The following is a 25,791-nucleotide window of genomic DNA, read 5'->3' on the forward strand; positions in this document are numbered from 1 at the left end:
TGAACCGGTGACCCTTTGGTTCGCAGGCTGTGCTCAATCCACTGAGCTACATCAGCCAGGGCTGGACTTCTTTATGTAAGCAGTGGGGGCTGCAGGAATGTTTTGAGCATAGACCGGATGTGATCAGATTTGCTAAGAAGCAGCTAGCTCAGGAGTGCGCTAGTAGTACAGAGGAGGCCTTCCGGGGTGAGGTGGCGGGGTAGGTGCTGGGCTGGGGCTCCTGGGCAGTAAGAACTGGAAGAGTTTGGGTGTGTTGGGGAACTTCAGGAGGTGGTTAAAGAAAAGACTTCCTTTCCTTGTCTGAAATACTTCATGGGAAGCATTTAATCAGGAGTGGATGGTTAAATTTATAAATGCCTGTGAGGTAATATATGGTTTAGTTGAGAAGAATTCTACTAGCTCATTGGGAGGAGTTTCTTATTTTCATGGTTGTATATGTAGAGAACTTCCTATTTGCAAGTTTAGAAAAATTTATCAATGAATCCATGAGGGCCGGTTGGTCTTTTGGAGAGGACACAGAGGCATGCAAGTTTTTAGAAGGCCTTTCCTTCCTCTCTTGTTAGCATGTTCAAATCACGGGTTTCTAGTGGCATCACTTCCAGTATGTTCTGCTTTGGCCATATGATTCTCTTAATTTATAGAAAAACAGCTATGATTAATATTATCAAAGCCTTAAAAAACCATCTTCATTGATCTTCTAGTGTAATTGAATCCAGTGTATTAATTTAAAAAAAGAGAATGATTACTGTTATCAATCTAATGTTTCTTAATTTTTAAGTTGAGTTGTAATTAACACACCATACAGTTCACCCCTGTGAAAATGCTCAGTGTAGCCCTGGCCAGGTGGCTCCGTTGGTTGGAGCATCATCTCGTACACGCGGGGTTGCGGGTTAGGTCCCTGGTCAGGGTGTGTGTAGGAGAGAACTGTTTCTCTCTCACATTGATGTTTCTCCCTCCCTCCCCCTCTCTCTCTCTCAAATCAATTAACAAAATATCTTCGGGTGAGGATTTAAAAACAGAAGTGCATGATTCGGCCCTCCACACACACCGTGCGCCAGCATGTCTGTGCGGAGCCCAGCCGTGCCGCACCCATTCCCCGTGCTGCCCCTTGGCAGGTGCCTGTCTCGCCCTGGGACCCTCTGTGCGACCCTGCCCGGCCATGTCCTCCCTGGGCTGTGAGCTCCGTGGGACTGGGACCTGTCTGTTTATTTATTATTTATTAGAGAGCGAGAGAAAGAAACACTGGTTCGCCGTTTCACTCGTTTATGCATTCACTGGACACGCGGACTGTGTCTTTCTGTCACCTCTCTCCCAGAGTGCGCATCGGTGCACCTGGGCTGTGGGGAGCGGCCCTTCCTGCGCTGCGCTGTGCTCCACGCAGTGGCTGCAGCGAGCCAGGCGTGGTGGGACCCGTCTTGAGTCACGCCCCCGCTGGCCTGCAGCCTGCCTTCGGAGGTGAGAAAGCCTTCTTCTGGAACTGAGCCACCCTAACAGTTGTGGCGCTGACTGTGCGTGCGGTCTCTGTCACCACCTTCCACCTGCAGGAGGCATGACTAGTCCCCCCTTTCCGTATGTTAAGGCTCACGGTCACTGACCCGGTCACTGGCTCGCATTTGGCCTTGGGAGGACTGTGAGCAGCGCTGCTCAGGGCTCCGGTGGGGCAGTGCTGCTCAGTGGTCAAGGACCTGGACTCTGGAGACACACTGTCTGCGTTTGCATCCTGGCAGCTGTGTTACCTGGAGCAAGTTTCTTAACTTCTTTGTGCTTCATTTTCCCCATTTTAACGTGGAAGTGATGCTGGTACCTAACTCATATATGGGATAGTTAAGAGGATTAAGGGAATTAATTCCTATAAAGTGCTTATAATAGTGCCTGTTACACGCACATAAGGGCACAAAGGGCACATAAATTTTAGCTACTGTCGTTATTGAGAAAGGTTTTTTTTTCCTACCTGACAAAGGAAGTACCTGTACAGCTAAGGCTCTTTTCCGCATGTTTGTGTATCAGAGTGGAGTTGGCTGTTTTTTCTACCTGAGGGAGGAATTACCTGTATACATCAAAGGTTCTTTCGTGAATGTTTGTGTATCAGAGCGCAGTTAGCTGTAATCACAACTACATTTTCTCTGCTGCGCTTGTGTCTCCTGGATGTGAGCTGACATGTTAGCTGCAGTCGCGTCGTGGAAGAAGAGGACAGCACAGCCACCGGAGTCAGGATGTTGTTGTTCCGAGTGTTTTCCTTGTCTGGTTTAGCAGCAGCCCTCCAGGGCTGTCGGGGCGGAGGGCCGCTGTGCTGGCCCCCGAGCAGAGGGTGACAGCGAGTGTCTCTCGCATGAGGCTGTGGCGCTCAGACTTTCCTGGGAGCAGGCGGGCATGTCCTAACTTGTGCGGTCAGAGGTTTCTGTTGGAAGATGTGGAAGTTTTATTGTTTACGTGTCGTAAGGTGTTTTTGGCCTCCTTGAGCATGAAACCAAGGAACAGGTGTGGCCCTAAGTAAGAATGTCAGAACCCTTGGCTAAATGGCTTGGGAGCAGGGCAGGGTGAGCTGCAGGCAGGTGAGGCACCTGCAGCCCTGCCCATCTGTCAGTGAGCTGGCAGCGAACGGCATGGGCGGGATCCTGGGATTAGGGAAGCCGGGAGAAAAAGGCAGGGCCGTGGGTAGATGGCAGGGTTTGGACCTCTCTCCACCTTGGGTGCTTTGAGGGGGTGGGGGCAGGACAGGTATTCCTTCTGACCTTGTACGTCAGACAGAGCAGGGGAGACTCAGGCTGTGCTGTAGGCGGCCCCGTCTGCCTCAGAAGTGGGTAGCTGCTAACTTCCCCCTTGCTGTTTCTGTGGAGGGGGCAGCTCTTGTCTTGGTGTGGCACGTATCACCTTAATTACCACAACCCCTCCAAGGAGAACCCAGGCCCACGGAGGTATGCTTCCCTTGAGCTGTTGGACAAGAAGCAGCTGTGGGAACCACAGCTGGGGGGTTAGGAGTGAAGGGCATGCCCCCTGAAGCAGATGACACCTGGTGAGCATGCCTCGGCATGGGGTTGGGATGGAGAAGGACTGTCTGCCTCCTTTCCACAGTGCGGCCATGTTCAAGCAAGCATCTTTTCTTTTCCCTCGAGCTCTCCTGACCAAGCCTGCTCTGAGCGGGCTGTGAAGAACATGCCCCCAGGAGTGTTTGTGTCCTGATCCCCGTGCCTGGGCCCTGCTTCTGCTGGGTGGGACACGTTCTGCAAACAGCTGATACTTCATATCTGCATGTGCCACAGGAGAGCAACTGCAGATAGCAGAGATCAGGGCAGAACAGTGGGGGTCTGTGCCAGGTTCACAAGGGCAAGGCCAGCCCCTGCTGGTGGTGTGGCAGGCCCTGACAATAAATGACAGGGTGTTGTTGTTCCATGTCCTTCCGCCCTGTCCTTGTTGGGTACAGCACATGCCGTGTGAGATGTCTCAATAGCAGGTGGCTTAGTGTAGTAGATGCCTTAGCGATTACTAGCACGTAGGTGGGTTTCCTGGAGTTTGGAAATGCTATTTTCGTCTGTACCTGCCAAACAGGTACTGCTTCCGTCCCATTCCATGATGGCTGGGTGCCCTTGTTGCTCACAGCTGAGGTGCCCCCACTGTGTCCACCTTTAACCACTGCTTCTCTCTTTTTTTTTTTTAAAGATTTTATTCATCCATTTTTAGGGAGGGAAGGGGGGAGAGAGAGAGAGAGAGAGAGAGAGAGAGAGAGAGAGAGAGAGAGAGAAACATCAATGTGCGGTTGCTGGGGGTTATGGCCTGCAACCCAGGAATGTACCCTGGCTGGGAATCGAACCTGGGACACTTTGGTTCCCAGCCCGCGCTCAATCCACTGAGCTATGCCAGCCAGGTAACCACTGCTTCTCTTGGAGCGCCCTCATCCCAGAGTCTGCAGGGGTCTTCCCTGGGGTAGCTCAGTTCCAGTTCCATCTAGGAAGCCGTGCTGCTCTCCAGCGGGCTGGTTGAGTCGTCAGGGCCCCACTGGGAATCTGGGCGTATCTGCTCCTCACCCTGGCAGAGCACCTGGGACTAGGCCTCAGCATCCTTTGAATGCTTGCAGGTGCTGTATAAGTGACACACTTCCAGGTGGGTGTCAGGCTGGTAGAGGGAAGACACCGGCTGGTGATAGCACTGCAGGTCAGCCAGCGGGGGTCTCAAGGCAGCCCTGTCTCAGAGGGGAGCAGCCAGGAGACTCTCTGGAGCCCCTGGGCAGCTGCCCAGGACCAGGGCTGTGGGAACGTGGATTGGGGTTGTGTGCCTGGTGCTGCCCGGCCCCTTGCTGCCTTTATCACGCTGTTCTTCCTCTGTCAGAGATGTCCCTGGGAAGAGACCTGGGTGGGGTTGGTACTCAGGGCCTTATATCCCTGGCAGTAGGTTCTGTCCAAAGGGCAGTTCAGGACTGGAGGGTTTGGCAGTTGGGCCCAAGGGCCGGGTAACTGGTCAAAGCCCTTGGTGGTTCATGTGGTGGTCGATGGTGCCGGTGCTACAGGACCTGTTTCGTGTAAGAGGCGCTCTGCCTCCCTGCTGCTCTTCCCTGGGTCAGCAGCACCCTTGGCCCCAAGGCCAGCTGAGCCTGTGTTCCTTTCCCGTGTGCCTCTCCCCTCAGCTACAGGGAGACCTGTATTACTACTGCATCCTAAGGCTGCCTGGCAGCCTTTCGAAATGAGGCAACCAAGTCAGACCTGAAAATTATTGGACTTGGGGGTTTCTTATCCTATTTCCTTCTTCCAAACACCATCTCCCACCTCTCTGTAGCACAGAAGTAAAAACTATTTTCAGGGCAAGTTAAGTTCTTTGAGATAGAGGTTTCATCGACAGCAGAAGGGCCAGTTCTGAAACCCGAGTTTGTCAGTCTTTGAAAACAGAGATTCTCAAGTGTCCTCTGGTGTGACTGGAGGCTGGGGCCACGTTGAGGTGGAGATGAGTTGGAACAGCTACAGCTCGATCCCTGGCCTCCCTGGTGTTGGGCAGAGGGAGACTGTATCTAGGGGTCTCGGAAATACGGAACACTATGCTGGGCCTGCCTTTGGGAGGGGTTTTGCGCATGCGCATCTCTCAGGGTCCGGTGACGTGTGTGAAGCCACAGGCTCCGACATTACCAGGGGTTATACGTCCCCTGCCTTTCCCTAAAGGTTTACAAGGAGCTCAGTGTAAAACAAGGAAAAGCCAAAAAGTCACAGAAGAGACATGCCAAGGCCTGGGAGCTGAGGTTGCACCGTAGTTTTATGGGATAGTGACATCCCTTTCCTTAGCCTGACTCAACACCCGTGACAGACCCAGACTGTCCTGTGGGAACCTGAGGTGAAGGCAGGTAGCCCGGCCAGCCAGATGTGCCAGATACCATGTGAGCCGTGCCCTAGCCAGACCCAACTAGACTCATCTGGGGCCTCTCCTGGCCGTCAGGCGTCTGTTTCTCTCGGGCTGGGGAAGGACTCTGACTCATGGAAGACCTCTTTGTGTGCCGGTGCTGGTGTGTAGTCCTTCCTGCCGCTCAGGCTTCAGGTTGACCCCTGGCCCTGTCTCAGAGTAAGGCCTGGGTGCCCTGTGAGGACAGCCTGTGCCTGGTGTGCCCCTCCGGCGTCACCAGCTACCTGCAGTCAGCCTTTTCCTTGTGCCCCTTTTACCTGGGCCTCCATGCTGAGCACTATGAAAAGCAGAGCCCAGGGAACCCCTGGCTCCTTTGGCCTACAGCTGCCAGAGGCATCGCCTTCTTAAGGGTACGTTAATCCCAGCCCGTGATCCCCTGGCTTAGGGTGACAGCCCCGTGAGTACTGTGGCAGGCCTTCCTTGAGGTCACCCCACAGTGCTGGGTGAAAAACTCTCTCTTGCTTTCCTGTTATCCACTGTCAAGCTATTCCAGGCATTGCTTCTGTCAGATCTTTAAAGATGATATGAGGCATGGGAAGCGCATCTATCTGATGGGTGTCCAGGGAATGATGGCTGTGAGTGATCACCCTTGAGAAGCAGCCCTGCCATGAGGGTCGTCCCCCCATCCCCCAGCATGTGCGCCCTCTCCACAGCAAGCCCAGGCTCAGGAAGCACCCTGGGCAGGCCAGCCCAGCCCCTTCCTGCATAGCCAGCCTCAAGAGGAACATTCTGGGCACCCCCGGGCATGGCTCTGGAGCTCTGCCAAGTGCTCCAGCGGTCAGGTGGCCTCCCCACGAAACTGGGAGCAGGCAAGAGTGGAGCGGGCCTGGGGCTGCTCGCAGGGGGCTCTTAGGAGAGGTGGGTGGTTCCTAGTTCCTCCCCTGTCTGCTGCTTCGGGCAGAAAGGGAGCGGGATGTCTGTGCACCCAGGCTTGATCACTGAGCTGGTGCCAGAGATGGGGAGGGAAGGGAGACTCGCAGATGAGAGCCTCCGTGGGCTGGTGCTCCATGCCCGTTCTCATTTCCTCCTCCTACCAGCCCCAAAGAGAGGTTTGGCCAGGAGGACTTAGAGGGGCTAAGAAATGACAGAATTGGGATTCAAACCCAAGGCTGTGACTTCAGAGTCCAGTGATGACTGGGACCTATTTATTGGGCGGAGAGGGCTGGTTTGGTGGCGTGGCGGTCAGCTCGTAAGCTATCTCTGTGACCAAGACATGGGTTGGACTCTGTCCTGGTCAGCCTTGAGCCAGGACTGGAAACTATCGGGCAGGCACAGCACTGGCCCCCTCCCAGGGTTCTGTGCTAATGTGCTGGTTGGTGATGCAGAAATCTTCGCACTCAGCAAAGGAGTTCTCTTCATTCCTAGTGGCCCCGGGACTGAAGCTCTTGACGTGTCCCGGGCGATGGGAGTGGTGTGGGGTGGGCCCCTGGAACAATCATGCTGGATTCCCTGGCACCCCCATGAGGAGTCTCCCACCTCTAGGGCACTGTAACGGGGCGTGGCATGCGGGAGCGCCAAGGTGATAAGCCACTTCCTCAGCCACCCCCGTGCTTCTGTGACTGAGACTTGCCCTCTGAGTGATGATGTAAGGGGAAGTGAGTAGTGCCAGAGCATCTGATCTGGGCACTTCTGGCCTCCTGGCCTGAATATGGCTTCGCTTCTTCTTGTGTCACTGGCGTCTGATGTGGCAGGAGATAGGCTTCCCTGTGTGGGCGTCACGCTGGCTACCCATCAGTTACCTCTGGGAGTGGTGAGGCTTACCCTCGATGGAGAAGGAAGAATGGGTAGTCAGGTGGCACCCTCTGCCGGAGCAGTGTCCTCACCGTGCCGCCCTGCTCATCAGCTGATCCGGAGGGCCTGGGGTGGGGGGAGAGCCAGGTCTGCAGCCTGGCTGCAGGCCTCCTTCCAGGGCCCGGAAGTAGCTTCACCGTTAGACTGTGCACGCAGAGGCATGATGCAGTTGGGCAGCTCTCATTGTTTTTTCAGATTTTATTTATTTTTAGAGAGAAAGTAAGGGAGGTAGAAAGAGAAATATTGATGTGCGAGAGAGATATCTATTTGTTGCCTCTCACATGCCCCCAGCTGGGGACCTGGCCCGAAACCCAGGCGTGTGCCCTGACTGGGAATTGAACCAGCGACCTTTCAGTTCGCAGGCCTGCACTCAGTCCACTGAGCCACACCAGCCAGGGCTCTAATATATTTTTTTTGATGACAACAAAATTCCTCACTGTCAAGCTCAGGATTGCCCACAGATGATGTGTCACATGTGGTCTGACACATTGACAGTCTTGTGCTCCAGGTTTCCTGCCAGCTGTGGCCACATTTCCCTCTTCGTGTCAACAAACAATTCATGAGCACCTCCTGCTGCGGGCCAGGTGTTACACAAGGTGAACAGAAAGATGCTTAGGTGTGGTCCCTTTCAGTAGAGAACTTCGGTTGCTTCAGGAGGGAGAAACCCACCTCTAAGCAGCCTGTTTTACCAGACCTCGGGCAGGGCAAGCAGAGAAACCAGGTCTCTCTCTCTGTCTCTGTCTCTTGCCCCTGCTTTCTGCTTTATTAGCTTTAGTCTGTCAAACCGGCTTTCCACATGAGGTTGGAATGACAGCAGCTTTGAGACCCACTCTCCTCCCAGCTCCTTTGTAGAAAAATTCCCAGAAGATCTCTAGTGGGCCCAGCCTGGGTCAGCCTGTCAGCCCAGCCTCAGGGAGGAGGGCTTGCTAGGGTTAGCAGTCCCCGCCAAGCCACAGGGCTGGTGCAGGGAGGAGCTACTTCCACAGAGAGGGCGAGGGCTATCTCCCCGAGAGGCAGGACTATAGACAGGTTCAGGCACTCCTGGTTTGCCTACCCTGCTGTTTGTTCTTGTGGCCTCGGGGGAAGGGCACCGGGAGGCTCTGTGCCTTTCCCTTCCCAGAGTCTACAGAACCCAGCCTTAGCACTGATACGGAGCAGTATTGTCAGGTCAGTGTCAGGCCAGCCGAGCCTGGTGTCCAGAAACCTGGTAGGGGCTACCTGGAGTTTCCTCTGATGGAGCCCAGTCTCGAGGCGCTCGTGCTATTCTACTTTTAGAGCCCCTTTCTCTTGCCTGGGTGTGGATCAGGGGCCACCTCAGGAGGGCGAGGGTGGCGGCTTCACCCTTGCGGTTATCTGCTTGGTGCTCCCTCAGAGGAAGGGAAATTGAGCCTCTGACCAGAGTTATCTGTACATACAGCTTCTCGGTGCCTCGGTTTCCTCGCCCTCAGATGGTGAGCCTACTGACTAGCTCAGAGACTCGGAGTGTTTCTCACGAGTGAACACCTATCACCCTTTGACAGCAATGTCTGCTTGCTCTCCCCCTGTTTTGTAGAGAAGGGGACCAAGGTCTGGGGAGGTGAGTGGCTGCCTGGGGCCTGCCATCTTGGAGGGACAGTACTGTGGCCAGGGCCAGACCTCCGCTGTGGCCAGCCCACACCGGCTGCCCTGGCACCCAGGGCTCAGTGCCTCTTTCCGACAAGGTCAAACCGCACTCCGTGGGACCCTAGCCTGAGACTGATAGCAACACACATTTTATCTACCAGTTGTTTTTTTTATGCATTTTATCTAGCCTGCTCCCTTCACACCACCCACCACACCCTCTCGTCACCTCCATGGAGTGGGCCTTTGTTATCTAACTGGCAGCAAGTGGGTGATGCTTTTCCTTTCCAGAGGATGGGGGTTTAGCACAGTGGCCCCGAATCAGGCGGTTTCTGCAGAGCTGTTGCTAAATGAAGGGTATGATAACATTCTGTTTTTAACCCCGAGCTGCCTTTAGCGCAGGTACGTGTACACCTGCGCGCACACACTGACTCTTGGTTCTGTCTGAGAAAACACTGGCTCTGACATGAAAGCTTCGTCTGAAGATACATTATAGCTCTGATTTTTTTTTTAAAGCTTTTGACTTCACAGCACTGTGAGGAGACAAGGAGGTGCAGTGTTGCTTCTCTTTACTAGTCTTTCCAGACACTCATTGATGTTCATAGCCGTAGGGGACTGTATTAGTACCCTGCTGCTGCTGTAACAATCGTAGTGGCCTAAAATAATCATCTGATGTTTCCAGAGAACAGAAGCGCTAAAATCAGGGTGTCAGCAGTATTCTTTCTGAAGTCTGGGGAAGAATCTGTTTCCTTGTCTGTTCTGGCTTCTAGAATCCACCTACATTCCGTGACTCCTGGCCTCACACTCCACTTCAAAGCCAGCAGTGTAGCATCTTTTAATGTCTCCCTGCTTCTATCATCGCATGACCTTCTCTCGCTTGACCTTCCTGCCTGCCTCTTACAAGGATCCGTGTGACTGCACTGCGCAACCCACTACCCCGTAATTCAGGATAGTCTCCCATTTCAGGAGCATTGATTTACTCACTTATGCAGAATCATCTGCCTTCCTCCCTCCCTCCCTCCCTCTCTTTTCTTTTCTTTCTTTCTTTTTTCCCCCATGTAAAGAAGCATATTCACAGTTCTGGGAATTAGGACAAGAACGTCTTTGGGAGGTCTTATTTGGTATAGCACAGGAACTGAATTTTCTTCCTTTGGGCAAACCTATATAATAGATAAATCATTGTGGAATTGGGTGGGGGGCAGGAAAATGTATCTGTTTTCCAGACAAATTGAGGTGATTGTAAAACCTGAACTGATTCTAAATAAAATTTTTTTTAAGGTTTTATTTATTTATTTTTAGAGGGGAAGGGAGGGAGAGAGGGAGAGAAACAATGAATGGTTGCCTCTTGTGTGCCCTGCACTGGGGAACCTGGCCTGCAACCCAGGCATGTGCCCTGACTGGGAATAGAACCAGCAACCCCTTGGTTCACAGGCCGGTGCTCAATCCACTGAGCCACACTAGCAGGGCAAAATAAAATTTAAAAAAAATTCTCACCAGAGGATGTGTTCATTGACTTGAGAGAGAGAGAGAGAGAGAGAGAAAGAGAGGGGAAGGGAGAGACAAAGAGAGAGAGAAGAAAAGAGAAAAGAAAAAAAGAAAAAGGGAGGGAGGGAAAGACAGGAAGGAAAGAAAGAAACATGAGTCAGTTGTCTCTCACATGCTCCCTGAGTGGGGATTGAACCCACAACCTAGGCATGTGCCCTGACCAGGAATTGAATTTTCAACCTTTTTGGTGTACAGGATGATGCTCCAACTAACTGAGCCACCTGGCCAGGACTAAATAAATAAATAAATATTTTGGTTTTTTATTGAGCTCTTCAGTTTTAAAAAAATTTGAATCCATGTTTATAGCTCAAATTAAAAATCTAAAAATTCTATGGTAGTTTTTTAAAGAGTATTTATTTATTTTTAGAGAAAGGAGAGAGGGAGAGAAACATCAATGTGTGGTTGCCTCTCTTGTGTACCCTACTGGGTACCTGGTCCACAACCCAAGGCATGTGCCCTAACTGGGAATCAAACCAGCGACTCTTTGGTTCACAGGTTGGCATTCAGTCTACTGAGCCACACCAACCAGGACAATTCTGTGGTAGTTTTGTCAAAATAATTATGTTATTTTTGAAGAAAGTATACAAAATACTTAAGTTTTTATTGTAAATCTTTGAAAATGTAAACGTGTTGTTTTGGTAGAAGTTATGAGCTCCCATACATGGGAGACAAAAATGTCTCCCAAATTTCTTTGAGTCACTAAGTAGGGAATGGTTCTTCCAGGTTATATCAGTAGTTTTGATAAATCAAATTACTACATTTTTATTAAGTTTTCTAGAGTACCTACTGCTTCAATCTGAGAAATCCAAAAAAAGAAAACTTTCCAGTTTGTGTCTTCTACCTTCTAGATAGTAAAATCTGCATTAAAGACTCACCATGCCCCGGCTGGTGAGGTTCACTGGCTCACAGGCTGGATTGAGTGCCAGCTTGTGAACTGAAAGGTCACCAGTTTGATTCCTGGTCAGAGCACATGTCTGGGTTGCTGGCCAGGTCCCTGGTTGGGGGTGTGTGAGAGGCAACTAATCTATGTGTTTCTCGCACATTGCTGCTTGTCTTGCTCTCTTTCTCCCTTCCCTTCTCTCTAAAAGTAAATAAAATGTTAAAACAAAAAAAATGAAGATTCACCATGCAGGATCATCCTTGCAGGTGAAAGAAGTGGGCTGGGGTCGTGTGGAGGTGTGTGTCCTCGTCTGCTGGCCCTGGTGGCCTGGCGAGGCAGGAGGGGTGGGTGTGCCCTGGAAAGCAGAAATGAGTGGCCGTGGGCTTTCCCTTGCTGCTGGCCTGCAGGCCCTGTGACTCATTGCCAGACAGAGATCCCAGGTCCACAGCTCCCTAAAACAGTGCATCCGATCACTCTTCTGGTGATGGGGCAAGGGCTAGGGAATGGTTTCACTGCCAGATAGTCACCATCCCAAATGAGACAGTTCCTGTGGCCGGGAGAATGTGGGTTTTTTAACCTGAAGATTTAGGTTCAAATCCCAGCTCTGGTACTTGTCAACTGTGTGGGCGGGTTAGCAAGTCCCCTAGTCTCTCTGAGAGGTGAAGGTGGCAGCACTTGTGCCCGACATACGAGGTTATTACAGTGCTTTCCTAGTAGGTTGCTATGTTGTGGTCAGCTAACTCCGTCACAAGTGGGAAGTCCCCACACTCCATCTGAGGAATCCAGGTGGGAGGTGGGGGGAGGCTGCTATGATCGGCGTGGATGTGGATCCTGAGTCAGGGGAAGCTGGTGGGCATGCCTGGGGCCACCAAGCCCAGTCTGAGCCAGACTTGGAGGGATGGTTGTCACTTTGGTCCTCACTGCTGTCCAATTGGCCGTTCTTCATCTGTGGCCTTCTGTAGACCAGGGAAGCAGCTGCTGCTGCTGCTGCTGCTGCTGCCACCAGGAGCCGCAGGGCTGCCTATGTTGAAGCCCAAGGAGAGGCCTTGCCTACGATCGCCTCATCGGCCTGCCTCTCGGTGGGGGAATGGGCCTCGCTGACCCAGAGAGTCATTTCCTGAGGTCAAATGATTTGTGTACCCACTAGCAACAGTAAGGCCCTGCCCACTCCTGGGCATGAGGAGCTTTGGAGTTGGGTTGAGCCAGGCAGTCCCAGTGTCTCTAGGGAGTAGAGAGAGGGAGAGCAGAGCCTGGCTCCAGGTCCAGGCCTTGGGCTTTCACAGCCAGTGCTGGACAGTTCTCCTGACAGCTTCCTTGTGATGTAGTGGGAAGATGCTGGGAGGGAAGCAGCAGAGCTTTGGGCCCTACATCTGTTAGTGAGAGCCGTTCGGCTGTGGCCTGTTTCCCACTGTGGGCTCTGGGGTAAATCTTTGCTGAGGGCACACAAGGCTTGGGATGGATGCTGTGAGTATGAGGAGCAACTTGCCCTTGAGCCCGCTGGTTTGAATGCAGAACGGAGTTTGGGCTCCACGGTCTGTCTGGTCAGCTCTGCCTCTCCAGTTATGCCCTCTGTCTCCCTTGCCAGCCCCTGGCCCTGCCATCCATCTGCTCTCACCCCCACACCTTTGCTTAGAGCTACCCACAGCCCTTATCTTCGAGCATTGTGCATGCACACACACCACACAGAGTGAGTATTTGAGCGCTGCCTCCCTTTGTGAGCCACTCAGATCTTCACGCACCCTGGCCCACTGACCTTTCCCTTCCAGGGGAGAGCTCCTACCCGTGCCTCTTGGGAGGGGTGGGGTGTCACTAAGGAGCATGTTCACATGGGCATGCTTCTCAGACACCAAGGAGGCAGCAGAGGCTGAGAAAATTTCTTGGAGGGGCTGCCTTGGGGGGTAGACCTGCCTGCCAGCCCCTCAGCTTGCCTACTGTATGGTCCTGGGCTTGCCACACGGCCCCATGGGCTCCATTGCTGTTCCCCAGCAGGCAAGCACGCAGGCCCCTGTGCAGCGCACAACCTCCGGTTTTACCTGCATCTGTGCCTTTACCTGTGCTCCTCCCTCCTGAGTGGCCTCCCTCGCTCTCTGCCCTGTTTAAGCCGTGGTGTCCTTCGGTTCTCACCGTTTCTGTTTAGCATAGTATTGGCGGTCTGGTCAGGACAGTAAGTTGGGAAAAAGAAATAAAAAGTATGCGGTGGAGAGGAAGAAATAAAACTGTATTCTCAGATAATATATTTTTAAAATTCTAAAGAATCTTCATAAAAGTTACCAGAACTAATTGGTAAGTTTAATAAGGTTGCAGGACATCGGGTGAATATATAAAATATCAAATATATGTGTGTATGTTTAATAGTGTTATTGGGATGACCTTTGTATAGCATAAAATGTGCCCATTTAAAGCATACAGTTCAATGGTTTTAGCACATTTACAGTTATGCAAATTATCATAACCTAATTTTAGAATATTTTTATTACTTTAAAAAGAAACCTTGACCCCATTTCTCCACCCCCCAAGATCAATTATATTTTGTTATAATAGCAAAAAACAATTGAAAGTTAAAATTTATAAATAACATTCATAATTGCACCAAAAAACAAAGTACTTAAGAGATAAATTTGTCAAAACATTGTTGAGAGAGATTGAAGAAGATCTAAATGAATGGAGGGATACACTATGTCCATGGGCTGGAGTAATCAATATTATTAAGCTGTCTATTCTCTTCAAATTGATCTATAGATTCTACACAATCCCAATCAAAATCTTAGTTGCCTTTGAAAGACACTAAGAAAATGAAAAGACAAACTATAGACTGGGAGAAAACACGTGCAAAGCACACAGAAGAATTTATATCCAAGCTATATTTAGAACTCTTACAGCTTAATAAGGCACACCACCCAGTGTTTTTAAAAGGGTTAAAGATTTGAACAGACAGTTCAATAATTTTCTAATAAACCAACAGTAAATAAGTATATGAAAGGCTCAATATCCTTGGTCATTGGGGAAATACAAATTAAAGCCAAAATGATACTAAAACCACTACAGCCCTACTAGAATGGCTAAAAGAAAGAAGAAAAAAAGACAACTAATAATATCAAGTGCTGGTGAGGATGTGGAACCTCATGCATTGCTGGTGGATGCAAACCAGTACAGCCACTTTGGAAGACAGTTTGGCAGTTTGTTATCAAGTTAAGCATATTTTTATCTTATAACTCAGCAGTTCCACTTCTAAGTATTTACCCAAGAGAAATGAAAACACGTGTCTGTGCCAAGCACATGTGAATATCGGCTTTATACATAATAGTCAAGAATTGGAAATGACTCAAATGTCAGCAGCTAGTGAACAGACTGACAAACTGTTGTGTATCTACCACATAATGGAGTCCACTCAGCAGTAAAGAGAAACAGCGTACAGGTCCTTCTGACAATGTGGATGAATCTCAAATGCATTACACTCAGTGAAAAAACTAGTCACAAGACACTCCATGTTCTGTGATTCCATTTATACAACATCTGGAAAAGGCAAGACCATAGGAACAAGTCAGTGTTGCCAGGGATTGGGGATAAAGTGGAGGGGACTGATTGCAAATAGGCATGAGGAAACTTTTGGGATTGATGGAAATATTCTGTATCTTGATTGCAGTGGTTATAATGTATCTATATGTGGCGGTTACACATATTACATATGTGTAACTTATCATGGACCTGTCATTTAAAAAGGGAGAATCTCATTACATATAAATTATACTTCAATTAAAAAAAATTTCTTTTAGCTCTTGGTAGTATGGTTGAGTGGATTGAGCACCAGCCTGTAAACCAAAGGGTCACGAGTTCAATTCCCAGTCAGGGCACACACCTGGGTTGCAAGCCAGGTCCCCAGTAGGGGGGCACACGAGATGCAACCACACATTGATGTTTCTTTCCCTCTTTTTCTTCTTCTTTCCCCCTCTCTAAAAATAAATAAATAAAATCTTAAAAAAAATTTTTTTTAAACCCACCATGATACACTTCAGAGGCTCATTTCAAGCCTCCTCTCCTTTAGGCTTTCTTATCCATGTTTTTGTTGCACAGACTTCTGGCAAGTCCCTTCCAGGTCACTCACAGTTTGGGTTCCTGCTGACCACAGCATGGGCTTCTTCAGTAGGGCTGCCTCAGCTCCTCAGGGTGGTGAGCTGCTGGACTCACTGCCCACTCGGCACAGCCAGACCCTGCAATGCTGACTGAAGCGGCAGGCTGGAGAGAGGAGTTTAGACCTGGGCGGGTTTTGGTGGCTGCCTTGCTTCTCTCTCAAGTGCCTCTACTCAGCTGTGGCTGCTCTCTTCCCCCACAGGTTGGGATAAACATTCCTATGGTTACCATGGAGATGATGGGCATTCCTTCTGTTCCTCCGGTACTGGCCAGCCCTATGGCCCCACATTCACCACAGGAGATGTGATTGGCTGCTGCGTGAACCTCATCAACGGCACCTGCTTCTACACTAAGAATGGTCACAGCCTTGGTGGGTACATAGGGGACCTTGGAGGGTTTACCCTGTGGAGCCACTTCGGTTGGTGAGAGGGCCAAGGGCAGGCTTTGAAGCCAGAGCAGTGTCACAGATCCCCTGCTGAGCGGTGGGGAACTTCAGCCATTGCCAGGCATTGGAGCCCTGCAAGGTGAAGGGAGGGTAGCATGGGCGCCCTCTTTGTTAATCCATTCATTCGAGAGCATTTATCGAGCCCAGGGTCAGTGCCGACAGAGAAGCAGTGTCGCAGTCATGCCCCCGGCCTGTGTGATATTTGCTGGAGCACTGTTTGGGGCCGGTGAGAAGCCTGAGGATCCCAGTTACATACTTGAGTGGCACTGGTTTTTGAGCCCAGGGCCTGGGCCCAGACTTTGTCAGGCCGTTCTGACTCTCAGGGTGATGGTTGCTACGGAGCAACCGTGAGGGCTGCTTCCATAGAGGAGGTGGACAGACAGGCTGGAGTCAGATGGGGCTGGTCTCTTCTGGCCTGTTTATGGTTAATAGACAGCAACCTGGACAGATTTATACTTAAAAAGGTCTCTTTGGTGAGACTGGGAAGGATGGACTGACTGGAGCAAGGGCTAGCAGAAGAGGCAGGTGGCTTGAGGCAAGGCAGTAGGGGAAGCGGGGGACAGGGGTGGCCCAGCAGGGTTTAGTCCTGGATGGGATGGGATGCCTTAGCAAGAAGTGAAGATGGAAAAGTGGCTGAATTAGTGGTGTTGTCTACTGGGATTAGGAACCCAGGAGAAGCAGCAATCAGTGGAAGGTGAGGGGCCCCTGGAGGGTCCCTTGAAAGAGCAGTCTCAATGCAGAGAAATTTAGGATTAGAACTTGAGAGGGGGAGATTGGCTGTCCTAATGACTTGCCCTACTAGGACTGACTGGTATTTGGCCCTTGAGTGAGAGGAGTCCTTGGCCAGAGTGGTTCTTTGGTGGTGCCTAGCTGCTGGGCCTTCCTGCCTGGATTTGCAGAGCTCTCTGATTTCGCAGAACTATACCAGCCTTGCCAGGAAAAGATGTTAGGCTTTTTACTTGGAATTCAACTCCTAGGAGACCCACTGACTTGAGCGGCAGTTAAGAGGGGGCTGCCATTCCCCACAGCCCTTCTGTGGCTTCTCCAGGAGATGAGCCCATGCAGAATCAAGGGACCTGTTGGAAATCGGGTTTGCTGGTGGCTGGGCTGTGTGATCAGGAGCCAGCATTCCTCGACGGGGCAGTCAGATGCCACAGGCCAGAGTGGGCATCGAGAGCTTAGCACAGACACTGCACAGCTGACTTGGGTGCACATCAGAGAAACTCCCCTCTGAAATCCTTGGCCACCTGGCTACAGTTGCTAGTATCCAGCTGGTGAGGTGCTAGCAGCTGGAGGGCAAGGCCAAGGTCTCAAGATGGCTCCTCACTTCCTACTTTGTTCTCTGACTCTAGCTATTTCCCGGCTCTGGGTTTTTCTGCCGTCAGAGTCCCAGGGGCCACTGCTGTGGTTCTCACTCTTTACCCAAGCTGCCCTTCACCTGCCCCTCTGCAGCCAGGCCAGTCCCTTCTGCTCTGGATTCCTTCCCTCTTCACATTTCTCCAGCTTGTCCACAGCTTGGTCAGAGCATGGCCCCTGCTGTGGGACCCACAGGTTGTCCCCTGTGCATCCACACCTCCCTCCTCTGGGCCCTAGATGTGTACTAGGACCCATGAGCTCTTTGTCGGGTCCCCAGGTCCATAAGGAGCTCATGGACACCTTACTGTCAACCCAGACCCTCACACTGTTTGTAAGAAGTCATCTTCCTGGTGCATATTTTTACAGACCTGCATGCAAGACCTCATGCATCTTATCACTAAACTTCATTTAGGAGTATATTGCCTATTTTTCCAGCATGTTGAGATCTTCTATGGTCTTGCTTGTTCTATCTCAAATATTTGGTAGTCTTTTCAGCATTGCATTAACCTAAAATTCGATAAACTTGTTTATGTATGTTTTCATTAAGATATAAAAAATATTGGAGGAGAACAAGGTTGAGATTTGAACCCTTTAGTCTATAGCTTGTTCGGGTAGACACCAACCATTGAAGAATCACCTCGTTATGGGCCCTGGCTAGTATCTCTCAGTGGATTGAGCACCAGCCTGCGAATCAAAGAGTTACTGGTTCAATTCCCAGTCAGGGCACATGCCTGGGTTGTGGACCAAATCCCCAGTAGGGGATGCATGAGAGGCAACCACACATTGATGTTTCCCTCTCTTTCTCTCCCTCCCTCCCCCTCTCTCTAAAAATAAATCAATAAAATCTTAATTAAAAAAAAGAATCACTTCGTTATGTTATTTTGAAACTCACGTTCTTCTGCCTTCTCCACAAGGATACTACTGAGACCTTACTAAAAATTGGATATCACCTGCATTTTCTAGATCATGAACTTTAATGGTAAGGCAGTGAACTTGGAGTGATAGACCACTTGGTTAATCTTCTAATGACTGTTTCCTTTTCACAAGCCAGCTTATCAGTAAGTGTTCTTCAGAATCTCCCACAGGATCAAGGAGCCAGTCACTCACTGTTCTCTAACCTCAGAGCCTTTCCCTCTTTAGAGAAGGTGGCTTCCTGACCTCCCCCTTCCTTTGTTCTGTTGTGCTCTGTCACGGCACTCACCCTGTGTGTCATTAATCAGTTGTCTGTGTGATTATTAGTCGCATGCCATCTCTGTTGCTGGAGTCAGCAGCACTTTGAAGGCCAGGCTTGCAGCTGATTTCCCAGTGCCTGTCACAGGGCCTGGCTCCTGGGGGGTCTCAGCAGAAACTTGACAAAGGATGAATTGGCAGGTGCATGAGACAGGAGCCCGACGGCTCATCCACAGGTGTTCCGAGCACTTGCAGTCACTTTTGTCCAGTTCTGTGCTCTCTCGCAGCTTCTTAACACCCTCAGTCTCAGCACCCTGTGTGTGTCTGTCTCAGGGCAGTTCGTAGTAGCAAGTTTGAGTGCCCTGTTTGCATCCCGAATCTTTGCCTGGGCCTCCTTCCTGTGGCCTGCTCAGATTTTTTCATCGCAGTGGCCTTGCAGTGGCTCCCAGAGACCTGCAGGGCCCCAGGGGAGTGGTCCTGCCTTTGTCCAGTGCAGTTGGGAGTGGAGTAGCCTCTTCCCTCGTGCTCCTGGAAGCACCTCAAGGTCTTATCCTTCCTGAGTGCCATTGTGAGACAGAGCTGGTGAGCTTGGGTAGGTCACCCCCTGCCTAGAAGCATGGCAGTTGCCTCACCCAGTGGCTCAACTGCAGCCAACTTGTACCCAGACCTCACAGTTTATGAAGCAGCTTTCACAAAGTATCTCAGTTTCTCTCTCAAGGGTCAGGATTAGTGTTCCCCCATTATTTTCAGATGGGCTCAGAGAGGTTGGCTAACTCGCCACAGGTCACACCGCAGATAACTGCTGGAGCCTGGACTCCCCCTCCTTCCAGGGTCCTGTGGGCCGCCTCCATCAGCTACCTGGCCACACTGAGCTCCATGAGGGCAGCTCCCACGCAGCCCTGGAGGGTGGGTGTTGCGGTCTCATGGGTGCCAAGGGGCTCCTAGCTTTCATCCCAACAACTCTGGGACCGCTGGCTCTGCGTGGGGGACTCCGAAGTAGCCTTAGGCAGGCAGGTCACGGAGTTTATAAGCTTCCTTCACTGCAGAGCAGAGTAGCCCAGCAAAGAGAATGAACAGTCGCTCCGTGCCTTGGTGCTCTCATCTGTAAACTGGTGCCAGAGACAGTGTCCACCTTCCAGGTTGTTCTGAGGAACGGATGGTTTCTTGTTAGATCTGGAGCCCGGTGCCCAGCGCAGAGGAAGCACATGGTGTACAGTGGCCGGCTGGCATGATTCTGGCTCCAGGTGTCTGGGAGAACCCGTGCTCGCATCCCTCACCTGCTGCTGTCTTTTGTGGGGTTTCAGTTTCTTCTCTGGGTGGAGTTGGGAGAGCAGGCAGTGATTTGAGAAGGTTTGGGGCCAAAAAAAAAAGGTCAGGAGTTTCTAGAAGATATAAGAATTTACCTAAAAAATGGGAAGGCTATGATTCCAGGGTTAGTCTCCTTTGGCCCTGTCGTTTCTCAGTCTGCAGGACACGAGTACTCTGGTGGGCATCCTGAGGCCGCTCGCCTGCTCAGGCCTGCTCATACACTTGGGGTCCCGTTCTCCTCCACCCCCACCTCTTCTCTTGCCAGGAGAGTTCAGAGGGTACACAGGCCAGTGTTAACCCGGGCTTTGCCAGCTTGGAAGCCCTGGTGACTCTGGATGGGTATGGGATGGAAAAGGGCGGCTGCCACCCTCACTGTCCCCACTGCGGTCAGCTTAGAGGTGATATGGAGTGTCAGACTAGGGATGAGGCCAGCCGCACCGCTTCTGGTAGTTTTATGGCTAAATGGCAAATTGCTTAACCTCTGAGGTTTACTTTCATCATCTGTAAAATGGGGGTAGGAAGCCTGCTCCCCAGAGTTGGTATGAAGACCAGATGAGGTAATGAATGGGAAAGAGCCTGGCAGATAATAGTAGGTCCCCATAAATACGTGCTGGATCACGAGAAGGGTCAGGCCTGGAACGGCCCCAGTGGTAGGTCACTAGGATTCTAGTCCTTTCTAAGAGATTTTTCCTGAGAGGGTGGGAGGGCTGTGGGCAAATATTTGCGTATCTGACTTCTCTTCTGGCCATGCCACCCGGCGAATGGAAGGCCAGGGTCCGAAACTATGGGTGCCTGGCCTCCACCGTAGGGTAGATGTGGTGCCCAGTCTCCCCCCTCCCAGCTGTGCCGATGGACCCCCTGTGCACTGATGACTGTTCTTTCCCTCCACAGGTATAGCCTTCACCGACCTCCCGGTAAGTGCTGCGGCTGGGTCTCCCCTCTTCGGACTCTCGGGGGCAGACTGGGTCGGGGTGCGGAGGTGTCTGCAGGCCCAGGGTATAGACCCTGTTCCTTTTCCCAGCCAGGGACGTGTGCTGTGCTGTCTACCTGACGGTCCCAGTAGGGGTACCTGCTGGCCTTTCTCTCTCTCTCCAGTAGCAAGGCCTGGGCTTCCTCCATGACTCTTAGCAGGCGACAGTGATTTGTGGCATTTCTAAAGACAGCTGGGGGTGAGGAGATGAGGGCAGCTCCATGGCTCAGCTGGCCAGAGCCAGTTCTAGGTGACTTGCAGCCAGTGGGCTGGGTGCAGAGTGTGGGGAACTGTTCCTGAACTGGTGGGCCCTGTGCGTCCGCATTCGAGCCCCCTGTGGAGAGCCAGTGCCCTAGGGGACTGGACCTGCTAGCACGCAGGGAACCCCGAGCCAGAGAGGCGAGCTTTGTGGGTTTTCTCCTCTTGGAAGGGGGCAAGGTTCTGGCTGGCTTAGTTCAGGGCCCATTCCCAGGTCTCATACCCAAGTCCTTTATTAATAGTCGTCACAGGCCTCGTCACTTGCAGGACCCCTACCCAGAGTTCTGGGAGCCCGGTGCCCTGCTCTGTCTTCCCTGGCCGGGTTCTGGAAAAAGGAAAGGTTTGCTGACTCTGGTGGCTTCTTTGGGACCCTGGGTGCTCCTGAGATGCCCAAAGAAGTGTAGTTGTGATCTGCGGGGCCTTCTGACGCCCAGGCTGCGGCACCCAGGATCCTGTTAGAGCCTCTTGTCTGTGGGTCAGAATCCTTCTCTCCTACCTGGAGGCCCCAGAGCGGGGCTGTGGTCCTGGACAAAGTGAACAGACACAGGAGGAGAACGCTGACCCTGGCTGGGGAAGTCGAGTTGTGGAGACATGACAGGAAACAGCCGGACATGTGGATAAGTGCTAGTGCTAGAAAGTGAGCAGGTCCGGGGAAGGCTTCCTGGAGGCGGTGGGCTTTGCCTGTGGCCTGAACGAAGGGACGGGGAAGGAAGGAAGCTGGAGGTCTTGTAGGTTCATGGGAGCAAGAAGTCTTGTAGGTTCAGAGGTCATGGTGGGCTGAAACCAGCGTGCAGTACAGGCACATGACGCTCAGGAATGACACATGGCCTGAGGACAGAAAGCAGAAGAGAGGACTGGGACCCAGTGACAGTGGGGAGGAGGCTGGCAAGATGTGAAACAGCGGACGTGAATGTGGGCAGTGGCAGTGGGGAGTCACAGGAGGTACTGAGTGAGGGAGTGGCTGGGCAAAAGCTGGTTATGGCAGGGGACAGATGGCACGAAGGGACATGCCCAAACCTCACTGGCCAGAAGACCCTCTTGGTGCGTCTCTGACAGGAAGGGCAATGGCCTCTCTTTACCCTTTGCCAGTGTCAGGGGATCTAAACCACCTAACCTCTTTGCCATGTTCTCTTCTTCCCTTCCCTTCCTGCCTCCCCCCATCTCTTCCTGCCCCCCTCATGTACCCCTTTTTGTGGCAAAGAGATCCTTGGTCCTGGATCAGCCTGAGAGGAGCCATTATCCACCCCTGCAGCAGATCTCCACGGGCACACCTGCAGGGTCATGGGTCCCCACGTGCCTTTTTATGCCCTGGGCAAGTCCCAAAACGGGACCTTGGGCTTTGGGCTTCGGGGACACCATAGCCTCTGATGCAGGAAAGGAGATTCCATGTTCGGCCAGTTTGCTTTCCTTTTGCATTTTTCCCTCAAGTTTTGGGCAATAGTGTCTGGTAAGGGGGTGGGCGGAATGTGACTTAGCCCCACCTCCTCCAGCCTCGCCGCAGCTCTCTCAAAGTGGGGGCAACAGCCGGCAGCAGTAGTGCCTTCCTTTCTGCATCTGCACCGGAGGAGGTGAGGTGAGGCGAGGCAAGGCCTGCTGCCCCACTGCCCTCAGGGCCTGACTGACATTTCATTCTCCTCCTCAGGCCAACCTCTACCCCACCGTAGGCCTGCAGACACCCGGGGAGATTGTGGACGCCAACTTTGGGCAGCAGCCCTTCCTGTTTGACATTGAGGACTACATGCGGGAATGGCGTGCCAAGGTCCAGGGCACTGTCCACTGCTTCCCCATCAGTGCCCAGCTTGGCGAGTGGCAGGCAGTGCTGCAGAAGTGAGTGCCCTGCCCCCGCCCTTACCCAGCCCTGCCCCATCCCAGGGCCCTTACTGTTCTGCAGGCCCCTGGACTGCCACGAGCCACTCATGAACTCCAGTGGGTAGCATTCCTTCAGGAAAGTTCTCCCAGGGTGGCTCTGCCTGCTGCTCTCCTGCTCCCCTCCTATCTGATGGATGGCTCCTGCTCAGTTCTCCACGTCTGCTGTTAATTAAACGTTTGCCCACCCCACCCTCCACCCCAAGTGGGTCTGGTGGCTCTCTATGTAATATCTCTAGCAGGGCTGGTTTCCCTCCCCAGCTCATTTTGCAGAGGGTGTCCTAGGATGCCACCTGGTCTCTTCCTCTTTAGACTTTTTTTTTTTTTTACCATAGCCAGTATCTGTCATGCTATAATTCTGGCCTGAGGTCACCTCTCAGGGTCAACATTTAGCTAAGTCCCCCACATCCATGGCAGTGGTGGCAGGAAGAGAGTCCTTCCTTGGACCAGCCTAGTAGCCCTTGGCTGTTTAATCCCTAGACTGTCCTACAGGCCAGTCTTACTGAGGATCCCAAGGGAGGCCAGGTTTGGGTCTCTCATCCACTGACCAGTTGCAGGCCTGAGTGAGGCAGTGACCAGTACCCACTCTGCCAGGAGGTGGGTTAGCTTGTTAGCTTGGCTCCCAAGGTTAGGCAGTGAAGGACTGGGCTTCTACTAGTCCTGGTCCCTTGGGTTAGGTGCACCCTGGGTTCTTTGTGTAGCTTTCCTTTCTTAAGGGATCGAAATTGAGCCAGGGCCCAGGGAGAGCTGAGGCAGGGGCGAAGTGGCCAGACCCTTCTAAAGAAGAGCAGCACAGCTGCGTCTGGTTCCCAATCCCCAGAGCTGACGAGAAGCTTGTGCTGGGAGGGCCAGCACAGTGCCAGCCCCTGCAGCAGGCTTGCTGGGATGGGCGAGGGGGAGCTGGCGCTGTCCCAGCTGTGTCGGGGAGGGACCGGTGCTCTCCACTTACAAGGCCTGGGATCAGCAGCACATGGGTGTATTTGTTTATATGTGTGTGCCTGTGTGTGTTCATATGTAGTATTTGCCAGCACCTGCATATTACTTGTGTTCATTTTACGGATATTGTTAATGGCTATATTATGGAGACAAATTTGCCATAAGCTCTTGGGCTGGCTTCCCATGGTGGGAGGTTCAGGTTATTTCCTCCCTTTTGCTTATGTAGGTAATCCTTTTGTGTGTTGACTTTTTTCTTTTTTCTTTTTTTAAAAAATTTATTTATTTACTTTTAGAGAGGGGAAGGGAAGGAGAAAGAAAGGCAGAGAAACATCAGTGTGGTTGCCTCTTGAGTGCCCCATACTGGGAACCTGGCCCACAACCCAGGCATGAGCCCTGACTGGGAATCGAACCAGCGACCCTTTGGTCTGCAAGCTGATGCTCAGTCCACTGAGCCACACCAGCCAGGGCAAGTTTTTCTTATTTAAGATTTTTTTTCTAGGTGCCCTTTCAAAAAGGAGAATTATTTAATCAAAGGGGTCATACATCTTAGTGGAGTCTGTTGTGCACATCTGAGCCATGTGTTGTCAAAAAGGTTTGCCTTGTGTTTATAGTAGTAGTAGTAGTAACAACAATAATAATAATAATAATAATAATAATAATAATAAATTATAAGAATTGTTACTTAGAACATTGTTATAAATACGTAATTCCATAATAAGAGGCTGTGCTTTGTGCTGGGCACTTTGTGTGTATCCTTTCATTTGCCCCATAAAACACAGCGGGACACACAGCTGAACTTCTGTGCCTTCTGCACAATAGCCCCTCAGACATTGGCTTTGGCAAGTGCAGGAATGCTGTCAGGCACACACACATGCCGAGGTACCCACTTCCGTGCACATCAGACATGAGGGCTTGTCTTTCCGCCCTGCATGTGGGTGCACACGTGCTCTCAGGCCACTGCTCAGCCAGCTTTTGGGGAAATTAAAGGGCCACTGGGCCTCGGGCTTCTCGGGACTATTTCCCAAAAATAGCATTCCTGTCGGCCTGGTTGTTGCCGGATATCTTGGCTTCCCGGGCCCCTGAATTGTGGCATATGGGGAGTAACTTTGTTCATGGGTTAGCTCCCCTTTGGAACCGGCATCCCTGGGGGCCAGGTGTGCCTTATGAGCTAGAATGCTCCTGCCAGCACGTAAGGCAGCCCACAGAGGAGCTCCTGTGTCTGTGGAAGGTATGCACGTGGCATGCATCCTCCCTGGCTGGGCGGCTGCCAGACCGCTTGGCAGGCTGCCTTGCCGGGAAGCCCTCAGAGACGCTACTGACCATCTCTGGACTTGGTGCAGTTCCCAGGGGCAACCACTTCCATAGGAAGATGGTGTGTGCCTGTGTGTGCTCTTGTTACCATGCCTGCCCACTTGTGGGCAGCACATCCCAGAGAAACGGCAGCTGCTCCTCCAAGCTGCAGAACAGACGTGGGGACCTGCCCCTGCCCGGCCTGACTCCATAAGGACCGGGGGAAGTTTGCATTTTGTTTCATCCCTTATATTCTCATTCTATGGAGGTTGCACTTTAAAAGGAATTTAGGGAAACCTAAGAGGGATATTGTTCCTTCAGGTGGTCAGTGAGAAATGCAGGGATTTTTTTTTTTGTTTAAAAAAAATTTTTAATTACAACTTACATTCAGTATTGTTTTGTATAGTTTCAGGTGTCGAGCATAGCGGTTAGATAATTGTATACTCTACAAAGGGGTCCCCCCAGTATTTCAAGTACCCACCTGACACCATTCATGGTTATTGCAGTGTGATTGACTGCTTTCCCTGTGCTGTAACATACATTCCTGTGACTATGCTGTAAGTCCAAAAAGTGCAATTCTGGAGTGTCACCTTGGGCATTTCCTTTCTTCTAGCATGGTCTCATCTTACCTGGTGCATCATGGGTATTGTGCCACAGCCACAGCTTTTGCCCGAATGACTGAAACCCCGATTCAGGAAGAACAAGCATCTATAAAGAACCGACAAAGTAAGGCTGATTCTCCTCTTCCCTCTCTCTCCCTCCCTCACCTGTCCTCGACTGTGCTCTCTGGCTCCTGCCAGCCTTGGGTGACCTGTCAGGAGCCCATGCAGCTCTGTCCCTCACCACCAGAAGGCCAGCCCAGAGCCCCAG

General features: G+C 51.7%; 1 protein-coding gene across 1 annotated transcript in view; it reads left to right on the forward strand.

Annotated features, from left to right (window-relative positions):
• RANBP10 (RAN binding protein 10) overlaps nucleotides 1-25,791 on the forward strand; it is a 61,184-nt gene that overhangs the window by 27,244 nt on the left and 8,149 nt on the right. The window contains exons 4-7 of the mRNA XM_045818437.1: nucleotides 15,525-15,692; nucleotides 20,493-20,515; nucleotides 22,472-22,656; nucleotides 25,535-25,647. Coding sequence (XP_045674393.1) covers nucleotides 15,525-15,692; nucleotides 20,493-20,515; nucleotides 22,472-22,656; nucleotides 25,535-25,647 — 489 coding nt within the window. The remainder of the gene's footprint in view (nucleotides 1-15,524; nucleotides 15,693-20,492; nucleotides 20,516-22,471; nucleotides 22,657-25,534; nucleotides 25,648-25,791) is intronic.

Source organism: Phyllostomus hastatus, unplaced genomic scaffold (genome assembly GCF_019186645.2).
Source record: "Phyllostomus hastatus isolate PE091 unplaced genomic scaffold, TTU_PhHast_1.1 phas_scaffold_345, whole genome shotgun sequence".
Lineage (NCBI taxonomy): Eukaryota > Metazoa > Chordata > Mammalia > Chiroptera > Phyllostomidae > Phyllostomus > Phyllostomus hastatus.